General features: G+C 42.5%; 1 protein-coding gene across 3 annotated transcripts in view; it reads right to left on the bottom strand.

The window, feature by feature from the left end:
* Positions 1-18,457, bottom strand: part of fbxl17 (F-box and leucine-rich repeat protein 17) — an 869,933-nt gene that overhangs the window by 806,121 nt on the left and 45,355 nt on the right. For all 3 annotated transcript variants that reach the window (XM_041185747.1, XM_041185749.1, XM_041185748.1), the window contains exon 5: positions 12,761-13,018. In XM_041185747.1, coding sequence (XP_041041681.1) covers positions 12,761-13,018 — 258 coding nt within the window. The remainder of the gene's footprint in view (positions 1-12,760; positions 13,019-18,457) is intronic.

Below are 18,457 nucleotides of genomic sequence, written 5' to 3'. Positions count from 1 at the left end.
AGTCCTTTCTATCAAATGTCAAATTCCGCATCTGTAATATGATCTGGCCCCAACCCTAAAAGCCCATCTGCCACAGATTACACTTATACATAGCTTCTTCACTTGAGACTCAATCACTCTAATGCACTTCTTTTATCGACAGCCTGCCAGAAACAGCAGCTCCATCCATATCCCATTATATAATATACTTAGTGCCTTGCACCACAGAGAGCATGGTGTATAAGACAACCTTTGAAGCCTTGAAAAATCCTTCCAAAAACAGAGGTTGATGTATAGGCTGAGTATAAAACGTGAAGCACTGGTTTTGGTGTAAATGGTCTCCATTTTGCAATGTGAAGAAAAACAGTAATTTAAACTAAATCAATGTAACACATTTTATTGAATAAATTAATTCTACATGGATACCTTTAACAACAATCAAAACATTAAAAACTGTCAAATTCATTGCCTTCAGCATCCGATTCGAAGAGTTCATCAAATTCATTGAATCACTGGCTAAAGCATCATCGCAAGGATTCCACGGTGGATCAGATTTGGTGCTTTTGGTTTCCGAGTCATCCTTCCACAACAAATCATCTTCCTCTCTATCCATTTGGCATGAACATTACCCTTGAATGGTTTGTTGACACACATCCAAAAGGTCCATCTACAGACGTTAGACCCCCTGGTATTACTGCAATTTAGATATTGTTTGTTTGCAGGTGCCTCTCGATCTCAATGGTTATACAGGACCTAAGCATGTCCCACACTAATAATCTGTGTTCTTTGCATAGGCAATAGGGGCACATGTTCCACTCATTATCAATCCACAATTTCACTCCATCTTCACGCATCTAACAGTTGTCATGGACATGTACTAAATCTCTTTCATGGAGCTTAATTTTAAGCATGGTTTTACGTTTGAAAATTACCATAGGCTTTAATTTCGATTCGTTGGCCATGCAGGCTCGTACCACCATGAACCTTGAATTCTCATATCCTTTTGTTTTCAGTAGAACTGCTTTTTAAACTTTCCGCTCCAGTTCAGTTGCAGGCAATTCAAAATGAATGACATTTCATCCATGTTGCATATATGACATAATGGGTACTCACCTCATGTTTTTGCCACTGCCTGATGATGAATTGTTGGAAACTGGTAATTTTGGCATCAAGGTTTTTTAGTCATCTGAGCAATTTTGATTTTTTTTTAAGTCTTTCACAGGATGTGGGCGACATTTGCTGGGCCAGCATTTATTTCCCATCCCAAATTGCCCTTGAGAAGGTGTTAGTGAGCTGCCTTCTTGAACCGCTGCAGTCCATGTGGTGTAGGTACACTCTCAGTGCTGTTTGGAAGGGAGTTCCAGAATTCTGACCCAGTGACAGTGAAGGAATGGCGATATATTTCAGGATGGTGAGTGACTTGGAGGGGAACTTCCAGATGGTGGTGTTCCCATCTATCTGCTGCCCTTGTCCTTCTAGGTGGTAGAGGTTACAGGTTTGGAAGGCACTTTCAAAGGAGTTTTGCTGAGTTACTGCAGTGCATCTTGTTGATGGTGCAACAAAAACAAAATTAGCTGGAAAAACTCAGCAGGTCTCCCAGCATCTGCAGAGAGGAACACAGTTAATGTTTCGAGTCTGTATGACTCTTCATCAGAAGATGTAGATGGTGCACATTGCTGGCACTGTGCATCGGTGGTGGAGGGAGTACATGTTTATGGTGGTGCATGGGCTGCTTCGTCCTGGATGGTGTCAAGCTTCTGGAGTGTTATTGGAGAAACAGCCATCCAGGCAAGTAGAGAGTACTCCATCACATCGTGACTTGTGTCTTGTAGATTGTGGACAGGCTTTGGTGAGTCAGGAGGTGACTGACTCGCCACTGAATTCCCAGCCTCTTAATTGCTCTTGCAACCACAGTATTTGTATAACTCGTCCAGTTCAGTTTCTGGTCAAGGGTAGCCCCCAGGATGTTAATAGTGGGGGTTTCAGTGATGGTAATGCCACTGAATGTCAAGGACGAATGGTTAGATTCTCTCTTGTTGGAGATGGTCATTGACTGGCACTTATGCAGCGTAAAGGTTACTTGCAACTTAGCAGCCCAAGCCTAAATGTTGTCCAAGTCTTGCTGCATATGGACATGGACTCTTTCAGTATCTGAATTATCTTCTGCCGCAAAACAAGGCATTTTCATTCCATTCAGCTGTTATACCAAGCAGCTGTGCACTAAATTCTTTGCTGGACACAAGTTTTGGTTTGGTCCACATAGGTGTGTATATACGCAATGTGTTTCTGGTGATAATATAACAATTCTGATGATTTGAGGATCCATTATGATATATGTTTAAGATCTAACCAGTGGCTGGTTCTCATGGTGCATTTGGTCTTGGGCATCTTCTTCAGAGGAGATTCCTCCTTCTTCCATTCTCACACCAGTTTTTCACTGACACCAAATTCCCTCATTGCAATCCAGTTATCTGCTGACTTTTAGTTTGAAACCAGCTTTGTACTTCATTATTTTGCCTGAGGGAGCATTTCAGTTCTTCATTTGTCATGCATGCTCGGCTGTGTGTGGTTCTGCTTTAAACTCCCAAGCATCTTATTGGTAACATGGCCTGTACTGCCTTTTTCATCCCATGAGCCAACTTTCAAGGTGAGTAAAAATGCATATTTGAGGTGAAAAATTGAGGCCACTCATAGCACAAACACAGGGGGTCCTCCCTTAAAGCTGAGGTTGCATTCCTGAAAATTGCAAATTTAAGTACAACGCCTTGAAGTGAATCATAGGTTCCCATAGGAATTAACGTTAAAGCCAAAGTTAGATTCTTTTGGACATTTCTCACCCAACTTTCCAGTTGAAATACTGTACCACACATGTACAGCGATGTGCATTCCTCGCTGAAGTAACTTGCAAAATAAATTACATCACTAAGTATAAAAGAAATGCAATACAATATTTTAGAAAATGATACTCACCTACATTACTTTCAGATTGACCAGGTTTCATCCAATGGCAGAAGTTGTTCAGTACAAGCAGCAGCAGTCCCAGGGCTACCTGCACCGACCAACTTCTGCCACTAGATGGATGCCAGGACTTCAGCAAGCGTTCAAAATGAGAGCCAGGAGCTGAGCAACAGAACAGACTCAGGGTCGAAAGCAAGAACACAGGGCGGGAAGTAATGCTGGGGGCAAGCAACACTTGGAAGCAAGGGCAGGAGGCAAAGCTGGGAGCAAGGGAAGAAGGACTGAGGGCTGGAGTGGAAGCACTGTGGGAAAGATCATGTCAGCAGACAGGCTACAGAAAAGGAAAACAAAAACAGAATTACCTGGAAAAACTCAGTAGGTCTGGTAGCATCGGCGGAGAAGAAATGAGTTGACGTTTCGGGTCCTCATGGCCCTTCGAAAGAACTTGCGTTCGAGTCCAAGAAAGAGTTGAAATATAAGCTGGTTTAAGGTGTGTGTGTGGGGGGCGGAGAGATAGAGAGACAGAGCGGTGGAGGGGGGGGGGGTGTGGTTGTAGGGACAAACAAGCAGTGATAGAAGCAGATCATCAAAAGATGTCAACGACAATAGTACAATAGAACACATAGGTGTTAAAGTTAAAGTTGGTGATATTATCTAAACGAATGTGCTAATTAAGAATGGATGGTAGGGCACTCAAGGTATAGCTCTAGTGGGGTTTTTTTTTATATATAATGGAAATAGGTGGGAAAAGGAAAATCTTTATAATTTATTGGAAAAAAAAAGGGGGAAGGGGGAAACAGAAAGGGGGTGGGGATGGGGGAGGGAGCTTACGACCTAAAGTTGTTGAATTCAATATTCAGTCCGGAAGGCTGTAAAGTCCCTAGTCGGAAGATGAGGTGTTGTTCCTCCAGTTTGCGTTGGGCTTCACTGGAACAATGCAGCAAGCCAAGGACAGACATGTGGGCAAGAAAGCAGGGTGGAGTGTTGAAATGGCAAGCGACAGGGAGGTTTGGGTCATTCTTGCGGACAGACCGCAGGTGTTCTGCAAAGCGGTCGCCCAGTTTACGTTTGGTCTCTCCAATGTAGAGGAGACCACATTGGGAGCAACGAATGCAGTAGACTAAGTTGGGGGAAATGCAAGTGAAATGCTGCTTCACTTGAAAGGAGTGTTTGGGTCCTTGGGCGGTGAGGAGAGAGGAAGTGAAGGGGCAGGTGTTGCATCTTTTGCGTGGGCATGGGGTGGTGCCATAGGAGGGGGTTGAGGAGTAGGGGGTGATGGAGGAGTGGACCAGGGTGTCCCGGAGGGAGCGATCCCTACGGAATGCCGATAAGGGGGGTGAAGGGAAGATGTGTTTGGTGGTGGCATCATGCTGGAGTTGGCGGAAATGGCGGAGGATGATCCTTTGAATGCGGAGGCTGGTGGGGTGATAAGTGAGGACAAGGGGGACCCTATCATGTTTCTGGGAGGGAGGAGAAGGCGTGAGGGCGGATGCGCGGGAGATGGGCCGGACACGGTTGAGGGCCCTGTCAATGACCGTGGGTGGAAAACCTCGGTTAAGGAAGAAGGAGGACATGTCAGAGGAACTGTTTTTGAATGTAGCATCATCGGAACAGATGCGACGGAGGCGAAGGAACTGAGAGAATGGGATGGAGTCCTTACAGGAAGCAGGGTGTGAGGAGCTGTAGTCAAGGTAGCTGTGGGAGTCGGTGGGTTTGTAATGGATATTGGTGGACAGTCTATCACCAGAGATTGAGACAGAGAGGTCAAGGAAGGGAAGGGAAGTGTCAGAGATGGACCATGTGAAAATGGAGGGGTGGAGATTGGAAGCAAAATTAATAAATTTTTCCAAGTCCTGACGAGAGCATGAAGCGGCACCGAAGTAATCATCGATGTACCGGAGAAAGAGTTGTGGAAGGGGGCCGGAGTAGGACTGCAACAAGGAATGTTCCACATACCCCATAAAGAGACAGGCATAGCTGGGGCCCATGCGGGTACCCATAGCCACACCTTTTATTTGGAGGAAGTGAGAGGAGTTGAAGGAGAAATTGTTCAGCGTGAGAACAAGTTCAGCCAGACGGAGGAGAGTAGTGGTGGATGGGGATTGTTCGGGCCTCTGTTCGAGGAAGAAGCTAAGGGACCTCAGACCATCCTGGTGGGGGATGGAGGTGTAGAGGGATTGGACGTCCATGGTGAAGAGGAAGCGGTTGGGGCCAGGGAACTGGAAATTGTTGATGTGACGTAAGGTGTCAGAGGAATCACGGATGTAGGTGGGAAGGGACTGGACAAGGGGAGAGAGAAGGGAGTCAAGATAACAAGAAATGAGTTCTGTGGGGCAGGAGCAAGCTGAGACGATCGGTCTACCGGGGCAGTTCTGTTTGTGGATTTTGGGTAGGAGATAGAAGCGGGCCGTCCGAGGTTGGGCGACTATCAGGTTGGAAGCTGTGGGAGGGAGATCCCCAGAGGAGATGAGGTCAGTGACAGTCCTGGAAACAATGGCTTGATGTTCAGTGGTGGGGTCATGGTCCAGGGAGAGGTAGGAGGAAGTGTCTGCGAGTTGACGCTCAGCCTCCGCGAGGTAGAGGTCAGTGCGCCAGACAACAACAGCACCACCCTTGTCAGCGGGTTTGATGACAAGGTCAGGGTTGGACCTGAGAGAATGGAGTGCAGTAAGTTCAGAGAGAGACAGGTTAGAATGGGTGAGAGGAGCAGAGAAATTGAGATGACTAATGTCGTGCCAACAGTTCTCAATGAAAAGATCGAGAGAAGGTAAGAATCCTTAAACCAGCTTATATTTCAACTCTTTCTTGGACTCGAACGCAAGTTCTGTCGAAGGGTCATGAGGACTCGAAACGTCAACTCTTTTCTTCTCCGCCGATGCTGCCAGACCTGCTGAGTTTTTCCAGGTAATTCTGTTTTTGTTTTGGATTTCCAGCATCCGCAGTTTTTTTGTTCTTATCTACAGAAAAGGAAGCCTGTGGTAAACGACATTAAAGTGAAATCAAGTTAAGTGAGTAAAAGTTAAGCGGGGACTTAGTGTATAGCATTTGTTAGTAGAAAATTGGGGGGGTCGACTTAAGTACCAAGTATAGACCTGAACATGAATTTTGGTGCCAAAAAGAAAGCGTCATCTTATATGCTATGGCCTTGCCTTTTCCAATCTCTGTATCCTCCTCCAATCCTATGAGCCACAGTACTGCTGATTTCACAGTCCTTTCATCTCGCTCTCTCTCAACCCCACCACTGGCAACAATGTTCGCCTTTTAGGGCCTCCCAAAAATCCAACTCTTTGGCCAAGAATTGTGTACTCTCACCCCTGAATCGCTCTTTTAGTTCTGCTTTCACTTTTGTCATGTAGCAAGATCAAGTGTAGTGAATGCCACCAAGGCCACATTGGTTGAGGCTATATACCTAAACAAGCATAGGTGAAGTATTAAACATGGGTCCCTCCGAGTCTCATATCACACTGTATGGTGCATTCATCTTCTCTCTCAGAAATATAACAGCCATAACTGAAATGGAAATTACAATCTCCAAATTTAGAAAGGTAAACTAATAATACATTGATAAAGCTCCAAAAGCTGAACTTCCAAAGTTTTGAAGTGCAAAATATATGTAACAAGTCTTGAAATAATGAATTTCCTTAATAATGAAGTCCACTCTGCAAACACAATAAGGATTCCATTGTATTTTCTATTCTGATGGCAGCTTTATTATTTTGTATGTCATATCTTAATATTCGGTGTTACCGATGGTCCTTGCTTTAAATCACCCTGCTTGATGTTATTATTTAAAGCCTATTTCTCCAATTTATGCTGTGATTTTCATTGTTATGTTATCATCGCACATGTGCGTCGTCATCTTCTCCTTAGGTCTGAAGAAGAGTCATATGGACTCAAAACATGAACTCTGTTTCTCCCTTCACAGAACCTGCCAGACCTGCTGAGTTTTTACAGCATTTTCTGCTTTTATTTCAGACTTCCAACATCTGCAGCATTTTGCTTTCATCGTCATAGTCATAGAGGGCTATAGCACAGAAAAAGGCCCTTCGGCCCATCGAGCCTGCCCAAGTCAAACAAGTACCTAACTATTCTAATCCCATTTTCCAGCACTAGGCCCTAGCCTTGAATGCCATGGCATCACAGGTGCACAACCAAATACTTCTTAAATGTTATGATGGTTTCTGTCTCTATCACCCTTTCAGGCAGTGAGTTCCAAGTTCCCACCACCCTCTGGGTGAAAGAATTCTTCCTCACATCCTCTCTAAGCCTCCTGCCCCTGACCTTAAATCTATGCCCCCTGGTTATTGATCACTTCACCAAGAGGAAAAGTTCCTTCCTGTCTACCCTATCTACGCCCTTCATAATTTTATATACCTCAATCCCCTCTGCTCCAGGGAAAATAACCACAGTCTATCCAATCTCTCCTCATAACTGAAACTCTCCAGCCCAGGCAACATCCTGGTAAATCTCCTCTGCACTGCCTCCAATGCAATCACATCCTTCCTATAATGCAGATTCCAGAACTGCACGCAATACTCTCGCGGTGACCGAACCAGCGTTTTATACAGTTCTTATATTCTATGCCTCAGCTAATAAAGGCAAGTTTCCCATATGCCTTCTTAATCACCTTATCTACCTGTCCCGCTACCTTAAGACATACACACCAAGGTCCCTCTGATCCTTGGTACTTCCCAGGGGCTACCATTCATTGTGTATTCCCATGCTTCGTTTGTCCTGCCCAAGTGCATCACCTCACACATATCCGGATTAAATTCAATTTGCCACTGATCAGCCCGTCTATATCCTCCGGTAATCTAAGGCTATCCTCCTCACTATTTACCACCCCACTAATTTTCGTGTCATCTGCAAACTTACCGATCAACCCTCCTTCATTCAAGTCTAAGTCGTCTATATGTCGCACAAACAGCAAGGGACCCAACACTGATCCCTGTGGAACCCCACTGGACACAGGCATGCAATCACAAGAACACCCCTGGACCATCGCCCTCTGCTTCCTGCCACTCAGCCAATTCTCAGTCCAACTTCCCAAATTGCCTTGGATCCCACGGGCTCTTACCTTCATTATCAGTCTCCCATGCAGGAGCTTATAAAAAGACTTGTTGAAGTCCAAGTAGGCTATGTCAAATATACTGCCCTCATCTACACACCTGGTCACCTCTTCAAAAAATTCAGTCAAATTGGTCACACATGACCTCCCCTGACCAAAACCATGCTGACTGTCCTTGATTAATTCCTGCCTCTCCAAGTGTAGATTAACTTTGTCCCTCAGAATTGCTTCCAACAGTTTCCCCACCACTGAGGTTAGACTGAATGGCCTGTAGTTCCCTGGTGTATTCCTACCTCCCTTCTTGAATAATGGTACCACATTGGCTGTCCTAGTCCTCTGGCACCTCACCTATGACCAGAGAGGTATTGAAAATTATTACCAGTGCCCCTGCTATCTCCTCCCTTGCCTCACTCAACAGCCTGGAATACACTTCATCCGGGCCTGGAGATATATCAACTTTTAAGCCTGTCAAACCACTTAGAACCTCCTCCCTTTCTATGACATAATTAAAGAAATTAGCACAGTCCTTCTGCCTGATTTCCATACCCACATCGGCCCTCTCACTTGTGAACATTGACACAAAGTATTCACTTAGAATCCTACCTACGTCTTCCGGCTCCACACACAAATTACCACTAAGTTCCTTAAGGGGCCCTACTCTTTCCCAAGTTATCTTCTTACTCTTAATGCACTTATAAAATAACTTTGGATTTTCCTTTATTTTACCCGTCAATGTTTTTTCATGCCCCCTTTTGGCTCTCCTAATTTCCTTTTTAAGTTCCCCCCTACACATTCTATACTCCTCTAGGGCTTCTGCTGTTTTGAGCCGTTGGTATCTGCCATAAGCCTCCCATAGAACCATAGAACACTCCAGCACAGAAAACAGGCCATTCGGCCCTTCTGGTCTGTGCCGAAATATTATTCTGCTAATCCCATTGATCTGCACCCAGTCCATAACCCTCCAGACCTCTCCCAAACATCCAATTTGTTTTTAAAAGTTAACAGTGAGCCCGCATTTACCATGTCAGATGGCAGCTCGTTCCACACTCTCACCACTCTGAGTGAAGAAGTTCCCCCTAATGTTCCCCCTAAACCTTTCCCCTTTCACTCCAAAGCCATGTCCTCTCGTGTTTATCTCTCCTAATCTAAGTGGAAAGAGCCTACTCGCATTTACTCTGTCTGTACCCCTCATAATTTTTTAAACTTCTATCAAATCTCCCCTCATCCTTCTACGCTCCAAGGAATAAAGTCCTAACCTATTTAATCTTTCCCTATAACTCAACTCCTTAAGACACGGCAACATCCTAGTAAATCTTCTCTGCACTCTTTTAATCTTACTGATATCCTTCCTTTAGTTAGGTGACCAGAACTCCAATACTCAACCAATACACCAAAGTTGGCCTCACCAATGTCTTATACAACCTCACCATAACATCCCAACTCCTATACTCAATACTTTGATTTATGAAGGCCAGTATACCAAAAGCTTTCTTTACAACCCTGTCTACCTGTGATGCCACTTTCAGGGAATTATGTATCTGAACTCCCAGATCCCTTTCTTCCTCTGCACTCCTCAGTGCCCTACCATTTACTTTGTATGTCCTACCTTGGTTTGTCCTTCCAAAATGCAACACCTCACACTTTTCTGCATTAAATTCCATCTGCTATTTTCTGGCCCATTTTTCCAGTTGGTCCAGATCCCTCTGCAAGCTTTGAAAGCCTTCCTCGCTGTCTACACGCCTCCAATCTTAGTGTCATCAGCAAACTTGCTGATCCAATTTACCACATTATCATCCAAATCATTGGTATAGACAACAAACAACAATGGTCCCAGCACAGATCCCTGAAGCACACTGCTAGTCACAGACCTCCCGTCTGAGAAACAATCATCCACTATCCCTCTCTGTCTTCTCCCACACAGCCAATTTTGAATCCAGTTTACAACCTCTCCATGGAGACCAAGTGTCTGAACGTTCTGAACTAACCTCCCATGTGGGACCTTGTCAAAGGCCTTACTAAAGTCCATGTAGACAACATCCACATCCTTTCCTTCATCTACTTTCTTAGTAACCTCATCGAAAAACTCTACAAGGTTCGTTAAACACGACCTACCATGCACAAAGCCATGCTGACTATCCTTAATCAGTCCTTTTCCTCTTTATCCAATCCTGTATATCCCTCGACATCCAGGGTTCCCTGCATTTGTTGGTCCCACCCTTAGTCTTTGCTGGATTATGTTGGTCCTGTACTCTCCCTACTTCCTTCTTGAATGAGTCCCACTGCTCTGACGCAGATTTACCTAAAATCTGGTGTGGACTGCTCCAAGTCCACTCTTGGCAAATCATATCTGATCTTATTAAAATCGGCCTTCCCCCAATTTAGAGAGTTCTGGCCCATCGGTATCCTTTTCCGTAACAACCTGAATCTAACCGAGTTATGATCACTATCTGCAAAACGCTCCCCCACTGATAGCTCTACCACTAACCCGGCTTCATTCCCTAAAATTAAGCCCAGGACTGCCCCGTGTCTTGTAGGACTTTCAATGTACTGACTTAAAAAGCTCTCCTGGATGCATTTTAAGAATTCCACTCCCTCTAAACCCATCACATAATGACTAACCCAGTTAATGTTGGGTAAGTTGAAATCCACCACTATTACTACCTTATTATCCTATTATTTCATCTCAGTGCTATCGAGGGGTTTATCTTCAACCCAAAGAATTGACTTGGGGAACTCCCAGGTTAGCTCCACTTCCACCCTGCCCGCTGTTTTGCCCCCGCCCCACTTGCTGTCCCGCTCCCATCCTGCTCGCTGCCCCATTCACCACCTTGGTCCAAATGACCGAATACACAATCAATTTGCTGTTCCACATCCAGGTAACAGAGACTTGGGAGGGACCCGCTGGGGATTGGAGGGGAAAAAGGGACCCACTGGGGGAGAAATGCGGCGTGGAACCTAACTCCAGTTATACATTAATTCTTATACATTATTACTTATACATTAAGTCTCATTGGAAAACCTGATTCACTTGATGTTGTTTTGCTTGAAGTCGCACTTTTAAAGAATGCAAATAGCACATTACGTGAAGAATTACTGTGCCAAGAAATTATTTCGGCCTCTCTATTCTGGAACACAATATATCAGTCCTCACTTCTGTCCAATGTGGAATTTTTTTTCAATCTTCTTGCATCACCTCCCGTATCTCTTGTATTCAAGACCAGGTTGAACTGCATCCTTCCCCCCACCAATCCCCACCTCCAGTTTTACCTTTCAATCTCTACATCCTCTTCGTATATGGTTATTTCTGCTTTGCTTTTTTGCAACTGACTCCATTTTTCTTTCATTGCGAAACTTTCTCAACCTCCCTGTTTTCCCATAATGCTTCTCTTCATTTGTACTATCTAGAAGATGGTAAAGTTTAAAAAGTGGTACCAAAAATAATTCTCCATTTCTTTCGGTCTTTATAACTGCCTTTAAATTCTAAGGCTTCAACCAAGCCTTTGAATACCCCTCTGGATCTCTCTTTGTGTGGCATCCAATCTATTTCCTTGGATTCGTCTAAATGGGATGTTTTCTCCAAGTTAAGTGCGTGAAATAAATGCAAACTTTTGATGCCGATGTAAGAAGAGTGCTCTTCCAAAGCTGGAGTCAAAACATTTTCAGAACAGAATACACTAAATTTTACTCAGAGTTCGATCCCAATGCTGAATTCAAAATTTGAACCCATTCTCTAGTGCCATCCAGCTTGTTTAAAAGGGGAATATAGCTGGATCCGTACTCTAAAAATTGAGATTCCATGATACAACAGAAACAATTTGCATTTCTATTTCTTTTTCAGAGGACCGTCAGAAAGCCAAAAGGACCTTCTGGTTTCCAACTTGCAACTTTTGTAAAAGCAAAAAGCAGCAGGTGCTGGAAATCCGAAACAAAAATGCTGGAAAAACTCAACAGGTCTGACAGTGTCTGTGGGGAAAAAGACAGATTTAACGCTTCGAGTCCATATGACTTCTTCAGAGCTTTTTCTTCAAACCTTACAAACTTTTGTGCTTGATGTCAGAGCAACCTCCCAAAAATTCCTGCTGTAATTGTCCTTATCATATGCACTCACCTACTGAACCACTAGGAAGTCTGCTGAAAAAACCCTTTAAAAACTGCATTCATTTTAGACTGTTCTTTTCATTATTGAGGAACAGCATCAAATAAATTAAATCATTTTGTACCTATAGCAATCGGTTTCAAAATTAAAATCCATGATTCCTCAAACTGTAAGAAGCCAAGTTTAGTCACATTACTACAGCACCAAATAGGAGATAATTTACCAGAAAGATGGGGGGAAAATAAAGACTAAACTTCAACTCGTGTGTGTCCCTTCAAATTGGCATGAGCGAGAAGCAGTGGACATCAGAGAACTCGCTTGCAAATCCAAGTTATGCTTTCCTATCACAAGAATTTACGCCACATATTTTCTAGTCCATGGAGCAGCTTGCCATTCATGCTTCCGAGGCCCAATGATTTTAACAAACAAGGTAGCAAACATAATACCAAAAACAGCTAACCCAATCTCAAATGAATGAAGTATTTTTTAATTTCTAATCAATCTGCTAAGATGTTACGAGCACATTCTGCTAATACTGCAGCTCTAAAATGTCTGGCCATGACTGAAATATGATCACAGGAAATACTGCTTCAAAGAAGTTCAAAGAGCTGTAGAATTAAAACTTGAAACACAATATTAACAAGTAATTAAGTGAAAACCTGCTGTAAGGATTCATCTGTAAGCTTATCCTGGTTTCCCACATGTACTTTCTGCAGAAAAGGGCAATGGCAAGCAATTGCAATGAGAGAAATGTCACTGAGCTGTTTGCATCGATATGCAATATATTTCTGCAGTCCTGCGCTCTGCGATGCTATGGAACTCACTCCTGCATCAGAAATACTTCGACAATCGGAAACATTAATTTGGATTGTGTTTCGATTCTTTGATGCAATTCTCTTAAGTACATCATCGGTGATCTGTCAAGAAACAAGAACACAAGTGCTTTATTTTTAAATGTATGCATTTAAAAACTAATCCAATCAACTTCAAATCATCAAAACTATACCAAACACAATCTGCTCCATTTTCATCTCAGAACTTCCTACTTTGCAGGGCTGAACGTAAACACAATCTTTCGGGAGTGATCACTCAAAAAAGCCTAATAAAACCTCTGGTGTACATCAACAGCTTCTGTTGTCAACTGTGAAGGTATTAGTATGTTACATTTCATAATACGTGTAATAAAATCATATTTCTCAGAACAAAAAAGACATTTGACATCCAATGCCAACATTAAGCAGCCCTAGAATAGGTGTAACACAGGCAGAGCAATGTGTTCAGAGTAAGGCCTCTACTATTTTGGCCCATCAAGCTATTTGAATGCAACAATTAGCACTTTTCCATGCTAGCCACCCTCAGCTGGTGCTTCAGATTTTGGCCTTTTCTGCACTGTGGACTGACATCCAGGGAGAATTGGGTTCAGAAATGTTCAAACTCATTTAATATGTAGCTAGGAGAGACTTTCATCCCAGAAAACTAGACTGGATTCAATCTCAAGTCCCAGTGCTGGCTAACTACAACAATTAATCCCAGGATTGTTGTTCCTACAGATGGATTAAAATGTACAATCTAAATTAGAGTTGAGAGCTAGAAAACATCTGCCTAGATTTTAACTGAAAGGTCATTAGAGATAACTATTTCTGTTAAAAGGTACATTTTTCATGTTTGAACCCCCATCCTATTCCCTTGAATGTCGTCTGATCCTCAACCAACCTCAATTCAGCACACACAACCCAAGTTACTTCATCATCAATAAATCAGAGTATCAGCTAATCAAGACATTTGTTATGATGTGGCAGATGATGTGTGCCAGGTGGACCAAATCCACAAGGGAAACTTGGTCACGTTATCACAACGGTTTTGCAATTTGTATTTATTGCGAGATGTGTGCACTGAATTCAGAAGTAGTAAGTCCACCAAGGCCTTTAGAGATTTAAAAAATTAAATTAAAATATCAAAATATAAAAAATTTCAAGCACATACATAAGGCTACTATTATTATGATAACAACTCCTAAAATTCCTAATTAACCTGACCCCCAGTTACACTTCCTTTAAGACAACAGTCTAGAATAGATTTTATATTTAAAACAGAACCAACAAGTTAACACAATACCCACTTGACAATGGAATTCCAAATGGCTTTTCCCCGACTTCAGTTTCGTTACATAGCAGACTTATGCACAAATGCTAGAGGCTTCATTACGGATATTTCATACACTCCTGTTAGATCTTACATGGCCTTCTCTCGCATAGCCCTTCATTCTCTTTTATTAATGTTTCTCTCCCTTTAATATGTAAATTCTATTGTTCCATATGTCTTTGAAACTGTATCTTCCTCATAATATAAAAGCTTTCACATTGCCAATACTGTCAGTAACCTTTGGGAAAAATAAACACACTCCTCGGCCTTGCTTATCTAGCCTGTAAACAGGCTAAGATCCCTTTGAAATCCAAATCTCTTCATTTATCTAAAAATGCAAATTCCCTTCACACCTTCCATGCTAAGCCAGCATCCATGTTCACTCATTAGCATGTCAAGCACCAAGCTTCTTTTGATGATTTCAAACTTGCAGTCTACTTGACTCCAAATATAATTAAATCACACAGACAGACCCAACTAAAATCACACCCATAAACGTATTTCACAATAAATCAGAAAAGTATTATGAAAATTATTATACTTTCATCACAACATTCAAGTTCCCAGCTCTGAAATGTGTTCTTCAACTATGACAAAGTAATTAACTGAGGTGATGGTAATAAAAGCAGAATACAGCACTCCTATGCAACTGGGAAATCAAAGCTCAAGTACTTGCGAGGACGGGAAGAAGCTGGGGTGCGGAACCAAATTGGACAGCCAGCAAAGTCATGGCAGGCTGAATGGCCTCCATGTGTGCTTTAAGACTGTATGATTCCAACAAAGGCCCAGATAATCAGTAATATATGAACTTGTAATTTCAGAGCATCATTGAATGATTACAATACATAAGGTGGCCATTCAGCCCATCATGTCCATGCAAGTTCGACCAAGAACTCAGCAAATCAAACTCCCCCACCCTTGTTCCACAGCCCTACAATGTTTTCCCCTTCAAGTACTTTTGCAATTCCCTTTTGAAAGCCACAAATGAAACTACATCTACCACTCTCAGGAACTGGATTCCGGATATTAAACACTCATGGCATGAAAAGGTTTTCATCATGATGCCATTGCTCCTTTTGCCATTCACCTGAAATTGGTGCCCTCTGGTTCTTGATATTTAAGCTATTGGAAAGTTTCTGCCTATCCACCCTGTCCAGACCCCTCAATTTTGAACACCTCCATCAAATCCCCTCACAACCTTTGCTTCTTTTAAGAATAGCCCCAGCTTCTACAATCTATTCATTTAATTCACATCCCTCATCCATATAAATCTTGCCTTCACCCTCTCCAAAGTTCTTCCTAAGGTGAGGGACCCAGAATTGCACACAATACTTCAGTTGAGGCTGAGCCTATCTTTTATAAAGATTTATCATAACTTCCTTGCATTTGTACTCCATGCCTCTATTTATAAAACCCAGGATCCTGTTTGCCTTTTCAGCCACTTTCTCAACCTGCTCTGGTATCTTCAACAATTTGTGCACATATACCCCAAGTCGCTCTGTTCCTGCGTCCCCTTTACAATTGTACTTTTTATTTTATATTGCTTCTTCTTGTTCTTCTTACCAAAGTGCACCACTTCACCCTTGTCTGCATTAAATTTAATCTGCCATCTGTCCTCAGTCCTCTTGAAGTCCATCACTATCCTCCTTAGTTCACAATACTTCCAAGTTTTGTGTTATCTGCCAATTCTCAAATTGTTCCCTTGATACCCAAGTCTAGATCATTAATATATCAAGTACGCAGTGGTCCTGGTACTGGCCCCTGGGTAACCCCACTGTATACTTTGTCCAGTCCAAAAGCAACCAATCATTAATACTCTTTCCTGTCACTCAGCCAACTTCATAACCACGCTGCCACTTTCCCTTTGATTCCATGATCTTCAACTTTGCTGGCTAGCCTATTAACATTTTCAACCTACTTAGTCATTTGACTAAGTTAGACAGTGTATCATGGACTATCTCCTCCATCCCCAACCCCTTTCCGATTCTGCCCCCCCTTTTTCTCCTATAATTTATTTAGATTTTTCTTTTCCCACCTACTTCCATTATTTTGAAATGTATTTCCATCCATTGTTTTATCTCTACCTTTTAGCCTTTTTTGATTCCTTCATCCCACCCCACCCCTACTAGGGCTATCTGTACCTTGCTTGTCTTGCTTTCTACCCTTAATTAGAACATTCCTCAGATAACATCACCACCTTCAACATCTCTTTGTCCTTTTGTCTGTGACATCTTTCGGTTATCTCCACCTATCACTGGCCCTCTATCCAGCTCTACTTGTCCCACCGCCCCCCACCCTTAAACTAACTTATATTTCACCTCTATTCTATTTTTACATAGTTCTGTTGAAGGGTCATTCGGTCTCTAAACGTGAACTGTGCTCCTCTCCACAGATGCTGCCAGACCTGCTGAGTTTTTCCAGGTATTTTTGTTTTTGTTTTAGACAGTGTATCAGTCGATTGCCTACATATGACTTGTATCTTATTGGACTTGATAATGCAGTGGAGAAAAATGCATGAACTCCTAAAGTTCCTAAATGGGTGAAAACAATGTCTGACTTCAAGCTGTATAACAACAATGTCATATTCAGAATGACAAAATTTGCAAATTTAGCAAATGACCTGGGATAAATGGAAATGCTAAACTTGTATCCAATTTCCTCCAATCTAAAACAAAAACAAAATTACCTGGAAAAACTCAGCAGGTCTGGCAGCATCGGCGGAGAAGAAAAGAGTTGACATTTCGAGTCCTCGTGACCCTTCGACAGAACTTGAGTTCGAACTGGACTCGAACTCAAGTTCTGTCGAAGGGTCACGAGGACTCGAAACGTCAACTCTTTTCTTCTCCGCCGATGCTGCCAGACCTGCTGAGTTTTTCCAGGTAATTCTGTTTTTGTTTTTGTTTTGGATTTCCAGCATCCGCAGTTTTTTTGTTTTTATCTCTGTGTTTAATTGACTGCCACTGCTCTTCAAGAAATGCCTACCTCCTTGAAGAAGTTCTGTTCTTTTCTGCGACAAGATTTCCGTTCCTCTCTTTTGCCCTGCTCCCTTCCTTGCTTTCCATTTCCCTCCTGGTGTTTGACAAGGTGTTTACTAAAACCCGCTTTCACAGCCACATCTCCTTTCTCAGTGACTGTCTCCATCTCCGACTTACCCCACGTGGATTTCAACTGAAATTCCACCCCTCATGTTTCGAACCCACCCAGGATTACAGGTATCTGGACTCGAACTCAAGTTCTGTCGAAGGGTCATGAGGACTCGAAACGTCAACTCTTTTCTTCTCCGCCGATGCTGCCAGACCTGCTGAGTTTTTCCAGGTAATTCTGTTTTTGTTTTTGTTTTGGATTTCCAGCATCCGCAGTTTTTTTGTTTTTATTTTTTTCCTCCAATCTAAGGTTGTTTCAATAATTTGTTCTGGGCTCAGATAGAGCACTGTTACAATAAATAGTTTGCCTATTTTTCATTTTATGTTACGAATGAGGGACAGGAGTAGGCCAATCAGCGCCTCAAGTCTGCTCCACCATTTAACAAGCTCATGGCTGATCTGATAGTAACCAGAAATCTGTATCCCACCAACCGCTGATAACCTATCATCCGCTTGCTTACCAAGAATCTATCCAGCTCTGCGTTAAAAATATTCAAAGACTCGGCTTCCATCATCTTTTCAGGGAGAAAGTTCCAAGTGAACTCAAGTGAAAAAAATTTGCCTCATCTCTGCTTTAAATGGGCAACTCATTTTTTTTAAACAGTGACCCCTAGATTCTCCCACAAGAGGAAACATCCTCTCCACATCCAACTTGCAACATTCTATACCGTTTGTAAGTGAAATAAAAGTTGCTACATCATTTGAAGAGAAAACAACTGCTGAAAGTATTTTGCAAACTGTCTGGGGAAATCATGCAACATTTCTTGGGCTGTCCTAAAAAATAGTTTGTTAAGTCAGGTGCAATTGGTTACAGATTATTCCTCTCTCAGTGAAGGTGTGCATTTTTGTGAAGTTACATTTGCCTCCCAATTAATTCTTCTGGATGCAAATATGAAAGGGCAAGTTTCATTTTCCCATTTTGCACAACCAATTAAAATACAGTTGTCACCTTTACAAAAGCCAACTTGTGAATGATTCATTTCAACAGTCATAGTTGTTGATCTATAACTGCAACTATTAACTTTAAAAATGTCCATTTTCTGACAGGTTACAACCATACAACACAAAAGA

The sequence above is a fragment of the Carcharodon carcharias genome, chromosome 4 (genome assembly GCF_017639515.1).
Source record: "Carcharodon carcharias isolate sCarCar2 chromosome 4, sCarCar2.pri, whole genome shotgun sequence".
Lineage (NCBI taxonomy): Eukaryota > Metazoa > Chordata > Chondrichthyes > Lamniformes > Lamnidae > Carcharodon > Carcharodon carcharias.
Note: the sequence above shows the minus strand (reverse complement) of the source record. Positions and strands in the feature narration are given on the sequence as shown.